Source organism: Nematolebias whitei, chromosome 18, assembly GCF_014905685.2.
Source record: "Nematolebias whitei isolate Nwh7 chromosome 18, NemWhi1, whole genome shotgun sequence".
NCBI lineage: Eukaryota > Metazoa > Chordata > Actinopteri > Cyprinodontiformes > Rivulidae > Nematolebias > Nematolebias whitei.
In genome coordinates this window covers 8838451-8856595 of record NC_056515.1, presented here as the reverse complement: position 1 = coordinate 8856595, position 18145 = coordinate 8838451, and the positions used below count along the sequence as shown (strand labels likewise).

General features: G+C 41.4%; 1 protein-coding gene across 1 annotated transcript in view; it reads right to left on the bottom strand.

Annotated features, from left to right (window-relative positions):
• Positions 1 to 3097: 3097 nt before the first annotated feature.
• LOC119425022 (disabled homolog 2-interacting protein) overlaps positions 3098 to 18145 on the bottom strand; it is a 217406-nt gene continuing 202358 nt past the window's right edge. The window contains exons 12-15 of the mRNA XM_037692543.1: positions 14489 to 14626; positions 8868 to 9070; positions 8705 to 8792; positions 3098 to 5339 (exon numbers count right to left, since the gene is read on the bottom strand). Coding sequence (XP_037548471.1) covers positions 5172 to 5339; positions 8705 to 8792; positions 8868 to 9070; positions 14489 to 14626 — 597 coding nt within the window. The 3' untranslated portion in view covers positions 3098 to 5171. The remainder of the gene's footprint in view (positions 5340 to 8704; positions 8793 to 8867; positions 9071 to 14488; positions 14627 to 18145) is intronic.

Sequence of the window (18145 nt, the reverse complement as noted above, 5' to 3'; positions counted from 1 at the left end):
TGTGTGTGTGTGTATTTTACAATGTAAACATCATAGCAAGAATATTTTTCTAAAGCTCTATTTTTGTTAAATAAATAACCAGGAGGAATCTGTTGTGTGCTTTTTGTGATCCTTGAGATTAATTCAGATCATTTCAGACTAGAGTTTCTAAAAGCAGAATGGGAGGAAGACCTTTCAGTTATCAGGCTCCTCTCTTGTGGAACCAATTTCCAGTTTCTGTCTGTGAGGCTGACACATGGTCCAGTTTTAAGACTGGCCTCAATGCTTTCCTTTTTGGTAAATCCTATAGTTAGGGTTGGCTTGGGTTTCTTGAGCTATTAGTTCTGCTGCTATAGGTTTAGACTGCTGGAGGACAAACTGACTACATTTCTTCTCTCTGCTGCTGTGTTTACTCACTACCTGTTTTTATTTATAATTATTTCTGTCTTAACATGCATTTTTTGTTTCCTATAGAAAGTACACCTGGACCACTGTGTTCATTCTGTTTGTCTGTTTCTACTTCCTGTCCTCTCAAACCTATAGCCAGTTGAAGCAGATAGCCACTTGTCCTGAGCCAGTGCTATGGTAAATGGACTGTACTTATATAGCGCCTTTCTATCTTATTTCAAGATACTCAAAACGCTTTACACTACAATCTGTGCCTCATTTACCCATTCATACAGCTCTCTACTAGATCTCTACAAAGCTAATTGAACAAATCATTCTAAAGAGACTAATCAGTGCTTTAGATCACATTCATACACTGATGGGACACACATCAGAGGCTATGAGAGGTTCAGTGTCTTGCCCAGGGACACTTCAGCATGTGGGACACTCTCGCATTGGAGGACGACTGCTCTAACCACTCAGCCACAGCCGCCCATATATAAATAAACTGAATTTAGTTTCTGTGTACTGGTTTAGAAAACTGTCCAACTGAAACAGGGTGTGGCCTCTCTGACTGTGTCTTTATATGATTTTCAGTGTAGATTCTGTTTACCTGTACAGGGTAGTAACTGGCACTGGGAGAACTCAGATTTAGTAACAACTATCTGTGACTGGTTGAATAGAAATTAGATCTAAAACTTAAAAAAAAATCTATAATATATTTGAAAATGTTTAGAAGCTGATCCTATTATTGTCTTTGCTCCTTACAAAAGTATCACAGTCTGGCTTCAGTCTGCAGGTTAGCTTAAAAACCCAAACCCGAGACGGCTTTTAGGACTGAAGGTCATCTGATAAGAAAAGTCCTGGTTCGGTTTTGGCTCGACAACTAAACAAACTGTTGGTCTGATGTAAAATTTTATGCATGAGTTTTATTAAAAATTTAGTTTGTCATTGGGGAACTTAGCCATATTTTTAAAATGCCATCCCGATCTTGACAAAGTTTAGACGTTGCGTAAAATGTAATTGAAAATGGAATGAAATGGAATATAATAAATATACAACCTGTTTCAGTTTAACTGCACCATTTTTAGAAAATCAAGGTAATTGTGAATTTGCTGGCAGCAACACAAAAAGTTTAAACAGGACCGTATTTACTCCTGTTCTTAACAATAATTTGTTGCAGGAACTGAGGAGACCTGCTGGAGTTTTAGAGGGAATGTTGTCCCGTTCTCATATAAATTCTAGCTGTTATAGTTCTGGCTCGTTTTTTGTTTTATAATGTATCAAATGTTTTCAGTTGGTGAGAGGTCTGGACTGCAGGCAGGTCAGTTCAGCACCCGGGCTCTTCTACTATGAAGAGTCCAGTCCTGCTGCAATGGAAAATACACTGTGTAGCATGATCATCATCATCATCATCATCAGTCCTTTGGCCTATTGCTGTGGGACAGTAGAAACATCATTCAACAGCAACATCCACCTGGACCTGGTCCTCTGTAGGTTGGACACCGAAAGGGAGCTACGTCCATCAATGGATGTCGTGTGCTCATTGTCGAAAAGGAAGCCCTTTTTTTTACAAGTTACTTCAGCTTTTCCCTGAAGGATCACATTTGACAGAGTTCCTTTGGCCCTCACTACGAGGACAAAACGCTTCAATTTCTTCTTCCTAATGCAGATGTATCAGAAATTAGTCGTGCTTGTCAATGAGGACATGGAATCTACGGCGGGTCTCAGCATTTGTAGTGTGGGAGGGCAGTGGACCTGAAACGGGTGACTGTAGCAGGTCATTTCAAATGCATTTTACATATTTTTCTCTATCTCAGCATTCAGAGTCCAGGTCTCTGTGGTACAGAGAAGGACTGACAAAACAAGTGCACACAGAACTCCAACTTTGGTAGCCAGGGACACTGATCTGACCTTCCAAACAAGTTTGACTTTTGAGCATACACTGTTCTAAAATTTAAAAACTTTTCTGATATGTAAGCTACCCCCACTATAGGCACTAATACACCATCATACCATCAGCGAGGCAGACCTTTGAACTATCAACTTTTGCATGAGGATGTGGTATTCATGGTTTTAAAACAGAATTTCAGTTTTCAATTTGACTACAGAACAGTTCAGTTTGTCCCAGTCCTTTTACATGAGCTTTGGCCCAGAGAAGATGACAGCTGTTCTGGATGGTGCTCACTTACAGCTCCTTCTTTACATGACAGAGCTTTAACCAGAATTTGGAGATCATGTGGTCCTGAGCCCACACAATGATTGGAGCTCAGAACAAAACTAGACCAGTTTTCAATGCAGTGCTGCTTGAGGGCCCAAAGATCATACATGTAGAGATTTCTACAGATTCTTCACAACTTTTGGAGATTTAAAAAAAAAATATGTATGATTGTATGCTCATAGTTCAATCTTCAGTTAAGCAAGATTATTCCTAGATTTTCCCAATAATTTAGATGTTTGAACAGACTGGACTGAACCTCTGCTTAACATTACTTATGAGGGATCCATCCATCATCTTTACTTGCTTCTTCCTTTTTGGGTTGCAGGGGTCACTGGTGCCCATGTCCAGCTGTCTCTGTGCGAGAGGTGTGGACACTCTGGACAGGTCTTCTGTCCATCACAGGGACACAGAGAAAAACAAGACAAACATTAACTCTCTCATTCACACCTGGGGACAATTTAGAGTCACCAGTCAGTTTAACATGCATGTTTTTGGTCTGTGGGAGGAAACTAGAGTACCCGGAGAAAACCCACACATGCAAACTCCACCTAGAATGGCCGCCCGGCCAGGATTCAATCCGGCAACCTTCTCGCTGAGAGATGGCAGCTCTACCAACTGATCCATTGTGCCATTCTGAGAGATTCATCTTTTCTGAAATGTTCTTTTTTTATCCAGTCCCCTTACCAACTTGTTGCTAAATAATCTTGTACAATGCTTTTTGACTGTATCTTAACTGAACTTTTAAATCCTTTAGTTGCCTTTGTCCCAACTTTTTGAGATGTGTTGCTGCCATCAAATTCAAAATGACCTTATTTTGATATATTTATGTTCTGTTGTGAATAAAATGTGAGTTAATGACTTTTGCAAATGACTGCATGTTGATTTCATTAACAGAATAAGGGTTGTACCAAAAACAGGTTTTATGATTTCTAAAAATCAACTATTCAGACTGATGAGAGTTACAGGATTGTGCTTTCGCATCTTGTCGGACTTGGCTTGGCCTGAGACTAGAAAGGCATCCATCTGGAGCGTCAAACTCCTCTGCAATCAGTGTTTGGGCCGTGGTAAGGGTTAGGGTTAGAGCATTACCAGAGAAATCAGGTTAACTGTACACTTCTAGCCAGTGAGAACGGACTATATTTACAACATCCAGATCAGACAGCAGAGTCTGAGCACGAGAAACATACAAAAAGCTCTGGTAACGTTAGCTAAAATAGTGTTAGCATTTTATTTACATCTTCCCAGACTGTCCCTTCTCATGATACATGCGGTTATAAATCTACCCGTGGTGTCTGTCACGGTCTGACCCGATCCTAAGCCTGTCTCTGAAACATGCAGAGCCTCACACCTCCAATCTGTTACAGATAAGAAAAATGGGGATATAAATGCACAAAATACCGATGCTGAGATGCTAATGATGACAGGAGCCATAAGAAGGACTGGACACTGTCTTTACATTCAGAAGAAATTTGGATGGTAAGAAAAGAACAGATGAGGAGGAGATGTTGGCTCGAGGATGTAAAGAGTCCCAGTTAGGATGCAGCTTCATCACCATGAACAAATAAAGCAGTTAGAGAGGAAAGACTGCTCCAGTGTTAGTGTGAGGGAGTGCATCTCTGCTCATCTCTCAAAGCTCCTGTTCAACAAGAGAACACCCCCCACAGTCCAGAAGAACAACAAACCACCTGACTGTGCATGAAGGGTGGAAAATTATAGATGTTCTTAGGATCACTGCTTGGTGTGGTCTCTTCCTCCAGGGTCCAAACGATGAAAAGAACTACACTCTCATCATCAGAGAAGAAAAATAAAACTAGATTTCACTCCTAAATAAAGGGATCTGTTTATCAAATATAAGTATATGTGTTTAAAGAAGGAAAAAAGCTGCATACATTAATATTAAATGTCATTAATATAATATCACATTTACTTAGATTTTTATAATACATCAACATGTTCGCAGTTTACTGCTGTATTCTTTACAAATCCACAGTATAAGTTGTGCCATTTTTGGAGAAAAGCAGAGGTGGGTTGTTAATATTGAGGTGTGTTCCTAGTTAAGGCGTTTTTATGTACCAATAGTTTTTCACAAAGTGCTCTGCATTTGGGGCGGTCAAGGAACAAACCCATGAGTTAAACAGGAAGTAAAGATTGTTTTAGACTAAAAATATCAATTTTTAGCTCCTATTTGGTTTTTAAGAACGCTTTCAAATAATGCCTTATAAAGAAAACCTCTGGAGAAGACTGAAGAGAAAAGCTGTTGGATTAATGGCTCTGCTCAGCCGTCAGGGAGGAGAGGAGGACGTGATGGTTGCTATGGAGACCATTTCTAGAGGTGGTCATGTAGTGGTTTGTGCCAGCGACTGGACAGAGTGATGGACGGCTGAGTCTTTATATACAAGCCCCGCCTCTGTCAGTCACTGTGATAACAAAGGTCCCGCCTCCTCGGTCAGGTGATCTGCCTGTCATGCTGCTCCTCACTCCCACATCGCCTTCTAAACACCTTGCAGATGTAGTCCACTCATCCCCCCTAGTGTCTCTGAAGCTCCTCCACATCCTATCTTTGAAAATCTGTACCCAGGAACGTCTAGCAGTTGCTGCTGTTTCTGAACTCTCCGTTCTCTGTAATCTGCAGTTTGCTGGGGTTGGTGGGGGAGATCCCGTTGCGGGTCTGCATGCTGTAACGTTCCTTCAGCTGACTGAGAGCGCTCATCAAACGAGCGTTGGCAGCATCCAGTGATGCTATCCGCTTCTCCTGCAAACAAAGAACAGAAACAGCTCCAGATAAAGCACCGAGGTGAAGTCCACACTTTGAATTCTGATCCTCAAGGGTCTGCAGGATTTTTTGACGAGGCTCATGCCTGTTTAGATCATCAGCCTACCTTTGAATGGCAACATCTAACACCTAATGTTGTTTATAGATCCCACTCATTTTAATTTGTCAGTTTATTGTTGGGGGGTCAGAATGAAAAACTCTTACAGGTGTTTTCATCAACTACATCAGGAACAAAAAGTGGGAATAAATTCATAAATTCATTCTTGCTTGTTCTCGGTGGAAGGCAGACGTGTCCTCCTCTGCTCTGTCCCTTGCCTGTCCCTGCTTTGCTCTTTGTCTTGTGAACCTTTTTCAGAGCCCCTTTTTTTGTCATTCCTTCCAAATTGTTTAACAATGGATTTGATCAGCTGGTCTCTCGAAACTGATCAGTTTTTCTCTACAGGTATTCAGGGTAAAGGAGAACCCTCTTACCGCGCAAATTTCTCCTGGGATATTATGGAAACAAAGACAATCTGTCCCCACTCCACACCCTCTCCCTTCCCCAAGGTCATGGACCTGTGACAGACAGAGCTCAACCGAGCTAGCTGATAAACAAACACCTCTTATCAGGACTATTGCTGTGCGTGTGTGTGTGTGTGTGTGGGGTGGGGGTGGGGTGGGGGTGCGGGGGGCTCTGGACTGTGCTGTGCTATGACCTTCCCTCAAACTCAATGCCTCCACTGGCCTCCCTCGCCTCCCCTGGTGCAGAAACCTAGTAGATGCGAAGGCGACAAGGACTGTGTCACTCACCTGGTGGTTGTGCTGGGACCCCTACTCACTCCACACGCATATGTATTATGTCTATGTTGCTTTGCTGTGGTAGATTTTTTTGATGCCTCAAACTGTGTCTTGTCTAGGACATGGCGTGAGAGATCTTGTTTTATACAGTACCTTTCTCCTTATGTTTTTCTTCCCCTTTTCTTATCTAAGCAACAAGAGCAGCTCATCTTAGAAGCTGCAGCCCCCTGTACACTTCCATCCATCTTTCGGACGGCTGTAAAGAATGTTATTTGGTTGTACTTGCAAGGATAATAAAAGCATTCTGATTCTGATATTACAATAAACACTGTAAACACAACCATGACTCTGTGTTCAGTCCCTTCGTGTTTTTAGTAACACATTACTCTAAACTATTTTTTTATAAAAGTATACTGTAATTTAAAAAGTCCTTCCATTCTCTAAACTAAATTATTTAACAAAACCATTTGACAAAGACTAGGATAGTGTTACAGTACTCAGGACCCCTCCAGTGGTACTCAGAATTATTTTTTATGTATTATTCTTTTACAAGTTAAAGAAGCTACAATAACTTGAACTGTGCTGTAAAACAAAATACAGAGAGAGAGAGAAAGAGACGAGTGGTTAAAGCAGAATATGATTCAAATAGAAAATACACAAAACAAAACTGGAATGGAGGATCTTTTGAGAACTTGTGGCAATTGGAGTGGACGATGGTTGACCTACTGGATATTTAGGAAGCACCAGTGTCTTTATAGGACCGGTGAACAATAAAAGGTGCAAAACAGAGGAGCAGAGAAAGAGTGCAGACTGCAGTTGAAGTGGAACTGTTCTCAACAATGAATGCAGGAAACACTTTTTAAATGGACCCTTAGATCAAATTTAGGGGTGGTTGCTTGTCTTGATGTTTCCCCTGAATAAGTCCAATGAGTTGAGGGTAAGGCACAGTCTGACATGTCAATCAAGATCTCTTCTCCTTTGATAGGAGATAAAATGTGAACATTATTCACATTATTGCATTTAGTTAGCATCTCTGGGTTTGTTAGAACGTTGGGACACATCTTCAGTTGTAGACTTTGGGTTCATCGGGTATTTAGGCTGTTAGACACCCTGACCCAAGGAAAGCTCAGCTGAGGATGGTCAGGTCTCAATGTGTGGACAAGTCTGTGGAAAGGTTAGGGTTAGGATAAAGAACCTGATTTGGGTTTTAGATTAGAGTTAGGTAAGATTTTGTAGGTTTTTTTAATGTCAAATCTGCTATCTGTTTGTAATGATGGCGAAACAATAGTGGCACTCAGAGAACATGGTATTTTCTGAAGTGGAGAACCATTCAGCTATGGGGAACACACCAAGGCCTGAAGAATTCCTTGGGTGTCACTCTGGGTCAGGGTGTCCAGTGATTATGACCAAAACATCCGTATGATCCCAAGGACCACTACTAGGTCCCAAATCCATCAATCCAGGATCCATACCAAACACTTACAATTTGAGGCCTTGATCCACATCAACTCCATCCATCCATCCATCCATTTTCTTTACCCGTTTATTCCATTTTGGGTCACGGGGGTCGCTGGTGCCCATGTCCAGCAATCACTGTGCGAGGGGCGGGGTACACCCTGGACGGGTCGCAAGTCCATCACAGGGACACATAGAGACAAACGAGACAAACAAACATTCACTCTCTCACTCACACCTAGGGACAATTTAGAGTTACCAATCAGCCTAACATGCATGTTTTTGGTCTGTGGGAGGAAACCGGAGTACCCGGAGAAAACCCACGCATGCACGGAGAGAACATGCAAACTCCACCCAGAAGGCCCCTGGACCGGGGTTTGAACCAGGGACCTGTTCGCTGAGAGGCAGCAGCTCTACCAGTTGCGCCACCGTGCTGCCCCCACATCAACTCGAGAGGCTAAATAAAACATAGTGTCAGTCAGTGCAACTATTTGACTTTCTATTCCTGTGACCAGTTGACAGACAAGGCAAAGAGAGTCAATGAGACAATTCTTTCCCACTTATTCTTACCCCACTTATCCACTTATTCTTCCCCAATCCAACAACTCTAACCCACAATAACCTCAACCTTACCCCAAATTATCCTGTTTATTCTTCTTTTTTCCTCTGAGAAGACACACTACCTCACTGAGCTGTGCTAGTTTGATCATACAACCTGGACCACTGTGGACAGGACATGTATTTGTTTTAAAATCTACATTAATATGTTGTACAGTACCATTCTGAGGACACGTGAACAAAAGCTGAATATCAAATAGGATCCAGTTTAAACAAACTCTTGACCACAACTTTTCTGCTCTCTCTCCATTAAATTATGTTTTCAGTTTTCTATGGTCAGCATAAATTTAATATTTGAATATTTTGTTCAATAAGAAAGGGAATTGAGAGATTCTGTTCGACTGTTTGAGCTTTTTAAAGCCTGAAGGTAATCTGTTCTGAAGGCAACATTTTTTGGTTTTCTAGTGACCCGAGGGCATGAAAATATTTAAAACATAGATAATAAATGCACAGGGAGTGTTTCCTAGTCGGCATATTTAACAAAGCACACGGACCTGCGCATCAATAATCTTCTGTTTGGAGTCGACGACTGCCTGCATGTCAGAGTGATCCTTCTTCAGCTCCTCTTCCACCGACATTAACCTGAACATGGTAACAACGTGTTACAGTCCCAGAACAAACACATAACAATGCTTCTGCACATCTTCAGCTTCGTACCGGCTGATGATGTTCTTCATCTGGAGGTCTTTATCATCCTGCTGTCTGCGCAGACGCTCCTCTGACTCCTCCAGCCTGGCCTGATACTCCATCAGAACCTTCTGGGCCTGCTCGTCCTGACCCTTCAGGCGGACCTCATACTCCTCCAGCTTCTGCACAGATGTTCTCAGTTTCTCCTGCAGCACTGTGATCTCCTGTTGGTACTGAACAGAGCAGCAGAGATATAACTGAGACGAGAAATGATTACAAAGGGACAGAAAGAGGTTTCTGTTCCTGCATCGCTGCAGAAACATCATGTGGTCACTTCTGTTTCAAGTGACACTAAAGTTTCCACCGAAAAGGTCTTAAAAGGCTCAGAGTTCATTCTAGGTAATGATCTGCTGATTTCAGAGGAGCTTCAACAAAATCCACACGGACTTTTCTTTATAGGTCTTTAAAATGGTTTGTCTCATCTGAAATGTTTTTCAGCTTAAAACTGACAAATGAAGATCCTGATGCATGCTCAATAATCCAGGTAGAAAAATCCAAAAAAGTTCAATCTGGTCCTCTGGACATTCAAAAAAAAACAAAAAACAAAACAAAGCAAAAAAATGTAGAAACGTTTCGTCTCTCATCCGAAAGACTTCCTCAGTCTGAGGTGCTGTATTCAGCTCAGTCACTTAAATAGCACCTTCTCAGAGTGGATCAACCAGTTTGCTGCTGACAACCAAAACCAACTGCTCACATGGTCAAGAAGGACCATCAGCCTAACAATGGATGCACACTGATGGCTGTTTACTATTCACAGGGGGTTGAGTGATACTAGCAATAACAGCATTGTAAGAGGGGGACAGTTGAACCCAGAGGCCTCCACCCCTGTTTAATGATGGACAATTTATTTTCACAAGGATGGCCTCCTTTACTCCCCTCTCAAACCATCGTTCCTCTCTGTCCAGGATGTGAACATCTTGATCCCTGAAAGAGTGACCGCTGGCCTGGAGGAGTGTAGACCGCAGAATCCTGGCCTGATGATGTTGATCTTCTGTGCTGGGCCATCCTTTTGGCCAGTGGCTGTTTAGTTTCCCCGATGTAAGACTGATCACAGCCCTCCTGACACTGAACAGCATACACAATATTACTCTGTTTGTGCCGGGGGACTGGATCTTTGGGATGAACCAGTTTTGCCGTAATGTATTTTGGGGTTTAAAAGCCACTGGGACATTATGTTTAGAAAATAAACGTCTCAGTTTCTCTGATACTCCCTCAACATACGGAATGACCACTGGTCTGGGTCTGGGTTCCTCCTTTTCACCTGTAGGCTGACTGGAGTCCTGTTTGGGTTTCTTCTCTGCTTTCAGGAAGGCCCAGTTAGGATATCCACATTGCTCTAGAGCCTGTCTTGTGTAGGATTTCTCCTTCTGCCTGGCTCCTGAGTTAGTGGGTATGCTGTCTACTCTGTGATACAGAGTCCTGATGACTCCTAACTTGTGCTCCAAAGGGTGATGGGAGTCAAACTGCAAATACTGGTCTGTGTGGGTGGGTTTGCGGTACAACTCGGTTTGCAAATGTCCTCTATCAGAGACTGAGACTTCACAGTCCAAGAAAGCCAACCCGCCCTTTTTTTTTACAAATTCTCATGTGAACTTGATGTATTTATCCACAGAGTTGATGTGGTCAGTAAAATGTTGGACTTCCCGAGATTTAATTAAGTCTCTCGGATGAGAGACAAAACCTTTCTACATTTTTTTGTCTTGTTTTGTTTTTTGTTTTTTTGAATGTCCAGAGGACCAGATTGAACTTTTTTGGATGACAAATGAAGCGTTAAAAACCAAGCATGGAAGTTCATTTGCAGCCTTTTGCTGAATTTAGAAGTATCATGATCTGGATGAGCTTCAGCCTACCACAAAAAATAATTCTGAGAAGTATTAAGATACAGCTCAGTTTCAATTCAATTTGGTTCAATTCAGTTTATTTATATAGCCCCAAATCACAGCCCCAAATCACAACCTGATGTCCCTCTCCTGCCTGACTCCCACGTTGTTCCTTCAAAACAAAAAACAGGAAGCTCAAAAATATGTAACCTGTTCAGCTGTTTCTTCACTTCTTTCTCCATGTATGACCTCCGAATGGGTTTTTGGATCCCATGGAACAGATTACGGTAATTACAACTTTAACGTTTGAAACCCTTCCTTAAAGCGAACCATAGATCACCCTGTGGACCTTATCAGCTCTGCTTGTTCTCCTGCTGTGACCAAAGCATCAACACTGCTTGGTTCTAGGTGACCAAGGTAACGACCCTTCTGGACACAGATGCTATGGACACTGCTCGGTTATGGGATCACAGTATCAACTGTCAACTCTGCTCAGATTTCTGTTGTAAATGTTTCACATATAGCAGGTAAAATAAGCTAAACTGTCAGTGGGGTAAAATTCTACTATTAGTTGGTGCAGGTATTATAGAAATTATAAAATAATCCTGAATGATAAAATGGTAAGGGCAGGGGTACAGATTATTTTATTGTTTGCAACATTCCCTAGAAAGGCTTTCCCTAAAACGAATGTAATCTGGACGGCAGCACGTGTTGCTCCATCATTCAGCAGCAGTGGTACGATCACAGTAGTATCATGTCGTGTGCCAGCTGACCAGGACTTCACCGTGTGAACGCTTTATTCACATGCATTCTGGATCAGATGTGTAAAGACGCTCTTATCTGATGTGCTGTATTGCTCGATGTATCACAACTGTATCTTGTCCTTTATCTGTATCTGCTTGGCTTTTGGATCCACTTGCCTTTTGGTATCAACAAGTACAGAGTGAACTAAGTCAGAGAATGTATTTAAGTTTTTTGTGTATGGGACATGAACTAACAGGGAGCTGCTGGTGTGTATGTCCCACCTGATGACAAGATCACCAAGTAAACTGGAACAGCAGAAGAAAATAATAAAACAACTCCATAAAAGGACTTCCAGGAAATGAAATCAGTTTGAACTAGTTTAGACAAAGAACTTAAGAATGTGTGACACATCTCTGGGTGGGGCTTTTGTGTTTAAATACAGGAGATGCTGAAGCTCCAGTCAGACGTGTCTTGGGTTTTTGCTTTGTCTCTGTTGGTTTGGGGTAAGAGGGTCTCCTTTCAGCTGAAAGCTTTAATAAATGTTGGTAATACCTTTTAACTTGAATCTCTCTGACTGATTATTGTGTCTTTTCTCCATGTATCTCCGAACCAATGAGAAGAACAGGTGAATAGGCTGAAAAGTCTGAGTTGTGTTAATTTTCCTCGACAGATGGAATGAGAATTTTCTTATCCAGTTTTCAGTTTTAACTTTGTTGCTTGCATGCAGCTGATCACCATCTGCCCTGAAGTTTAGGAACTTGTTTAAGGGTTTGCCCACATAGTCACTCAGAGTGATAAACTCATATTTTTTTTTTCCAATGCTCTGACATATCTGTTTTACACCATCATGCTAATAAATATTTATTATTATCTGTTGTGTGTTTCTAAAATGAATTGGCTATATAATAAAAACCAGCTTGAGTGCAGAAGAAATAAAGTTCAAGTAGTAAAGATGATCAGCAGCAGTTTGTCTGTGAGATAATGGAGAACATGTTCTGGGTTTAACAAAGTTAAATCAGGTCATCTGGACAGATAAAAAAAAAACTGTTGAAACATTTCGTCTTTTATCCAAAAGACTTTGTCAGTTTGAAGAGCTGCAATAAACTCAGTCTTATAAATAACACTTTCTCATAGTGGATCAACCAGTTTGATGCTGACAGAAAAAAACTAGCTGTTCATTAGCTGGAGGACCATCAGTCTAACGACTGATCGTTAGAGCCCTGATGGCTGCTTCCTATTCACAGGGGGCTGAGTGATACTAGCAATAACAACATTGTAAGAGGGGGGCAGTTGAACACGGAGGCTTCGCACCGTTTAATGATGGACAATTTCTCTTCACAAAGATGGCCTCCTTTACTTCTCTCTCAAACCAACATTCCTCTCTATCAAGGATGTGAACATCTTCATCCTTGAAAGACTCTGCGGTCTGCACTCATCTCCAGGCCAGCAGTCACTCATTCAGGGATGAAAATGTTCACATCCTGGATAGAGAGGGACAATGGTTTGAGAGAGGAGTGAAGGAGACCATCTTTATGAAAAGAAACAATCCATCATTAAACAGTGGCGGAGGCCTCTGTGTCCAATTGTCACCTGCAATGCTGTTATTGTTAGTATCACTCAGCCCTCTGTGAATAAAATGGATAGGATGATGGGAGACTGCGACAAAGTGAAGATTAAACTTGTCTGCTGCTTCCTTAGATAGAGAACTTTACTAATTGGCTTTTCTATGTATGTGAATGTTCCTGTAAAGTGTCCTGAGACAAGTTTATTGTGATTTGGTGCTATATAAATAAACTAAATTGAAATGAATAGCAAGTGACTATCAAGGCACTAACGATCGGTCGTTAGGCTGATGGTCCTCCTTTATCATGTGAACAGCTAGTTCTGGTTGATCCACTATGAGAAGGTGATATTTATAAGAATGAGTTTAGTGCAGCTCCTCAGACTACACAAGTCTAAGGGATAAAAGATGAAATGTTTCAACATTTTGTTTTTAATCTGTCCAGATTACCTGATTTAACTTTGTTAGATTTTTCTACCTGGATTATTGAGCATGGATCAGGATGTTCTGGGTTCTTTCAGAGATTTCAGGGAAGCTGCAGTTTCTCTGGTCAGACTCGACTTCTTTGGTTGCTCTCCCTCCCAGAAACTATGTGCTGTTTGGATAAGCTTCCTTCTCATTACAAATGGAAAAATAGCCAAGGGTGGGGGTGGCTGGGGTGGGGGGGTGAGGTAGGAGGCATGTAGACGTCACCCAACCAAAGCACAGAAACATGAAGCAGCGAGATGGAGAACAGCTGTGGAGATCTGCAAGCAGAGGAATCAGCAGGAAGCACTTTTTTCTGTCTGACACTCAGAAACAAACATGCAGAGAAACACACACACACATGCACATACACACACACACGCACAGACACACACCTGTCTGAGTTTTGTCTGTGTGTGTGTTTGCGGGTAAAGAGAGAACTGGGCAAAGTTTCCCATCGCTCACTTTAAAATAAGTAAAACGATGACGTAATATATTATCAATTCTTCTTGATATTTTAGAAGTCCATTAAATGTTTCTGATATACATTTTATTGTTTCAACATGAGACAAACTGTTTTTTAGCAGTAACCAATGAATTCAGCTGCTAAAATAAACACAATCCTATTTTTGTCATAAACAACAGTTTGTTTAAATTTTGGTTAAAAACTGAACGATCAGGATTTTCACATGAACTGTCCAGCCTACTGAACAAATCACTCACCTTATTTAAATAAAGGATAATTAACAGATTAATCAATCTGGGTTGCCCTTGCAGATAATCTGTCCACCTCTGATTTTGTTTTTAATAATGACTGTTGGATTCAGTGAGACTAAACCTCTTGAACCTAACCAAAAGCAGGCTACAGTGGGAATAAACCAGCAGAGAATAAGAGATTCTGTGTGATGTGGATTAATGAGTGACAGAGCAAGAAAAGATTAGTAAGGAGGAGAAGTGTGGGGGGTCTGTTAAAAAGGGGGGTTCTAAAGGTCAAAGGTTACCTTCTCCACCTCAGTTAGATGGTCTGTGTGTCTCAGTGACTCGGGCTCCATCCCCTCATGGTCTAAAAACTGCATATTCATATTCAACAGCCAGGCTGCTGTACGTTCCAATGCACTGGGGTTCACTGGGGAGGGGGCCTGGTGAAACCAACACACACACACACACACACACACACACACACACACACACACACACGCACGCACGCACGCACGCACGCACACACACACACACACACACAAAGATGAGCAGATTGACAGGGGGGGGGGGGTAGCAGGGAGGTTGCAGTAACAGCACAGAAACAACAGAAATAAGGCTGAAATGCAGCAATACATTCAAGCAGCAGGTGGAATGGATCACACTCCTCAGACATTAAACACATACGTATCAGAAAATTCAGATATGGGCCAGAATTTCTTGAATATCAAACTGGCAACATTGAAATGAAATACACCGAGTTATCAGAGTGAACTAAAATCAGTGAGCAAATGGCTCAGTTCTGTTCTAGACCTATTCTTGGGTGGTGGGGATGATGATATCCCCCCTGGCTTGTTCTTGTGGATCCCCCTTGCTGTAGCATCTTGGTTGGACATCGTCAGTCTCACTGTGTGAAAGCGGGTTTCTTCTACAGATGTTGAAACACCAAAATTTTCACATCCTTCCCATATAGCCCTTCCTTCAAGACTTTTTTCATTCAACCTTTATTTATTCAGGTTAGTCACAATGAGCATCTAGGAGAGAGAACAAGAGAGAACTGTTTGTATAGAGACTCTATATAGACCCTATATATACAAGACTTGCTTGTATAGAAGAATCCAACAGGGTTCAGTTCTCTGCCCTCATCCATAAAGGTCTTGTTCCAGTAGCCCATTTCTCATCAGGACGTCCTGATCCCCCAACATCTGAGGATGACCTTATTATCCATCTGTCCACCCACCTGCCTACCTGTCTGACTGAGTATAAAGATTATCTGTGTGTTTCCAATGACGTTATATGAATGAACACCCAGTTCATCCTATTTTTTCACATGGGCTCTCAATATATATAGGTAATCCCACAAGATCACAGCTTTAAACACTGTTGCTAACCATATGAACAAGAGACATAAATGATGGCATGCCAACTTGGTTTTGGCCTGTATTAACAAGGCAAATTTCAGATGTTGTGGAATCATCACATTATGGTGAAAAATGTGCTACCAGAACAAGACATGGGAGAGGTCAGAGAACATAACACTGCTGGACAAAGAGCATTAAACTAAACAGCACCAAGTCATTGGTTCAGGTATGTGGATGACACCTGGATTAGAATATAAACTCATGAAGATAAGACTTCAACAAACATCCTCTCTGTGCACTAAACCTAATTCAAGCTAACCAGAGAGGAAAACTACTAGCAAGTCCACTGAGAAGGGATATATAGGATGTGGGGACTTTGAAACCTAACATCCAGAGAGCCTCAAAAACAACATTGTACCCAGTGTTCCATCATTTGCAAAAGCAAAATGACATCACCCCTAGAGATAGATGAAATATAACACTTTGTCTGAGTCCTCTACCAGAGTCCTCGGAGCTTCAGTTTGGACAGTATCTTAGTTGTTCCAGGACATTAAGCTTGGTCATAGAATTGCTTGAATGTGCATTTTATAATCAGACATTGATATAGAAATGATTATTTTAATGCTTTTATGTCAATCTATACCTATATTACACTTATTTAAACACACTTATACTCACTTTTGATGCAGCTTATCTGCTTATTCAGTCATTCCTGTGCTGCAGATGTGTTTTGGAGTAATTCTGGGGGATGCTCTAACCAGAAGATTGGGCCCAATCTTAAGGTTACAGTGACCCAGGTTTTGAAGGATGAAGCCATCGCTCTGTTGCACAGACTGCTTTGAAGATGGGAAAACAGATTTAATTAAATCTGCCCTCCTGACAACCATCACTGCTCTCACGCGATCCGGTCAGGGAAGAAGGTATAAGAGGAAGTGTGACAGGCAACTTAATCTTTGGGAGTCCTGTGTGGATCAGCCGCGCGCTGGTGCCATACGCCATTTTGATGTGATTCTTCTTTACCTGGGTCGAAAACGACTTCCCGGCCAGTGTCACGGTGAGAAGTTATTTCATATCAATTTGTGTGTTAAGAGTGTACGAGTGTACATGTTTTTTTGCTTGGCTGTTTTCTGTGGCAGGTTAATAAAGGACACTTATTACTCCTAGCAGTAACAGCCTCCTCTGTGTTTTATTTTTTCCCTCTGGTCTGAATATCTGTGCCGACCGTTCACGAGCCCTTTTGATAAAGAATTTCATAATACAGACATTTAAGTTAAATATATTTGGGCAGTTTACTCATGAACATGGCACTACAAAGTACCTTCAGCATTTTCATTAATTTATTTAGTCAAAGACCAAATCATAGAAGTAACGTAAATTACTTTGCCTCAATCACACAATCAGTTTGTTGTATAAAGAACAGGAAATACTTGAATATAATAACATTTGAACAGCTTGATGTGTGATTGTGCGACTGACTCATATTTCATTTGAAATCAGTTAACATGGAGATATTCTCCACATTACACTGTAACCAGTAGCAACAGCTGCCCAGTGTTATAATTAGTCTGTAATCCTTATTCAAGTTTACCTGGAGGTTTTCTTTCTGTCACAATACGCAAGCTGAGAAAGTCAAATATATGTTTGTGTCTTTGTTGCCTGAATGCATGTAGTTAGTTAATTAGATACTAATTGTGTATTATTTCCCGTCTCATTAAACATGACCAGTAACAGTTAAACTTGTGCAATGATGAGCTGCCTTGAAGCAGATTACTGTTATTACCCATTCTGCAACTGTATTCATTAGAGTTAATGTGCTGCGTCTGAAGCTACGCCCATTCTGCTTTTATCAACAGAAATTTTTGTGCTCAGAAACATGCTGCTGGGGATCCTCCATCATCCAGGTCAGTTCCAGCAAGTAGAACCAAAAACAACTGGACTTTATTCAGGAGAGGCCCTACCATTCCAGAGATACACGAGAAAGGAACACCATTCAGACTCGTCAGCATCAGCATCAAATCCCTCACCTACAACAGTGCGTCACCACTCTGACTCCTCTGGTTGGTAAAACATCACATTCCATTTGAAACTTGATTAAAACCTAGCACCAGGTAGAAAGAAACATAGATATACTGGGAGTTCTCCAGTATCTCACAATGCTGTAAACATCTATGTGAAGGAAGTGGAATGTGTATTACTGAACCAAGTCATAGATTCAGGTATGTGGATGACATCTGGATCAGAATCTAAACTCATGAAGATGAAGACTTCAGCAAACAGCTTCTCAGTGGACAAGAACATCAAGATCAGCAAACATCTACTCAGTGGACAAGAACATCAAGATCACCAGGGAAGAAAACAACAAACTGCCTATTTTGGGTTGTTCTGCAGAAATTCAAGAAAATTAAAAGTATCATTGAAGGGTATCTAAAACAGACACACAGACCAATACTGACATCAGCTGCTGGAGCACAAACTGTCATCCAAACTTTCACTATCAGTTTGAGAACATCCCCACAAAGACAGAAGGAAAAGAACAGGAACTCTTCAGATCAGCAGATGTGAACAGGGTGCTTGTTAAACCATAAAAAACCCAACATCAAA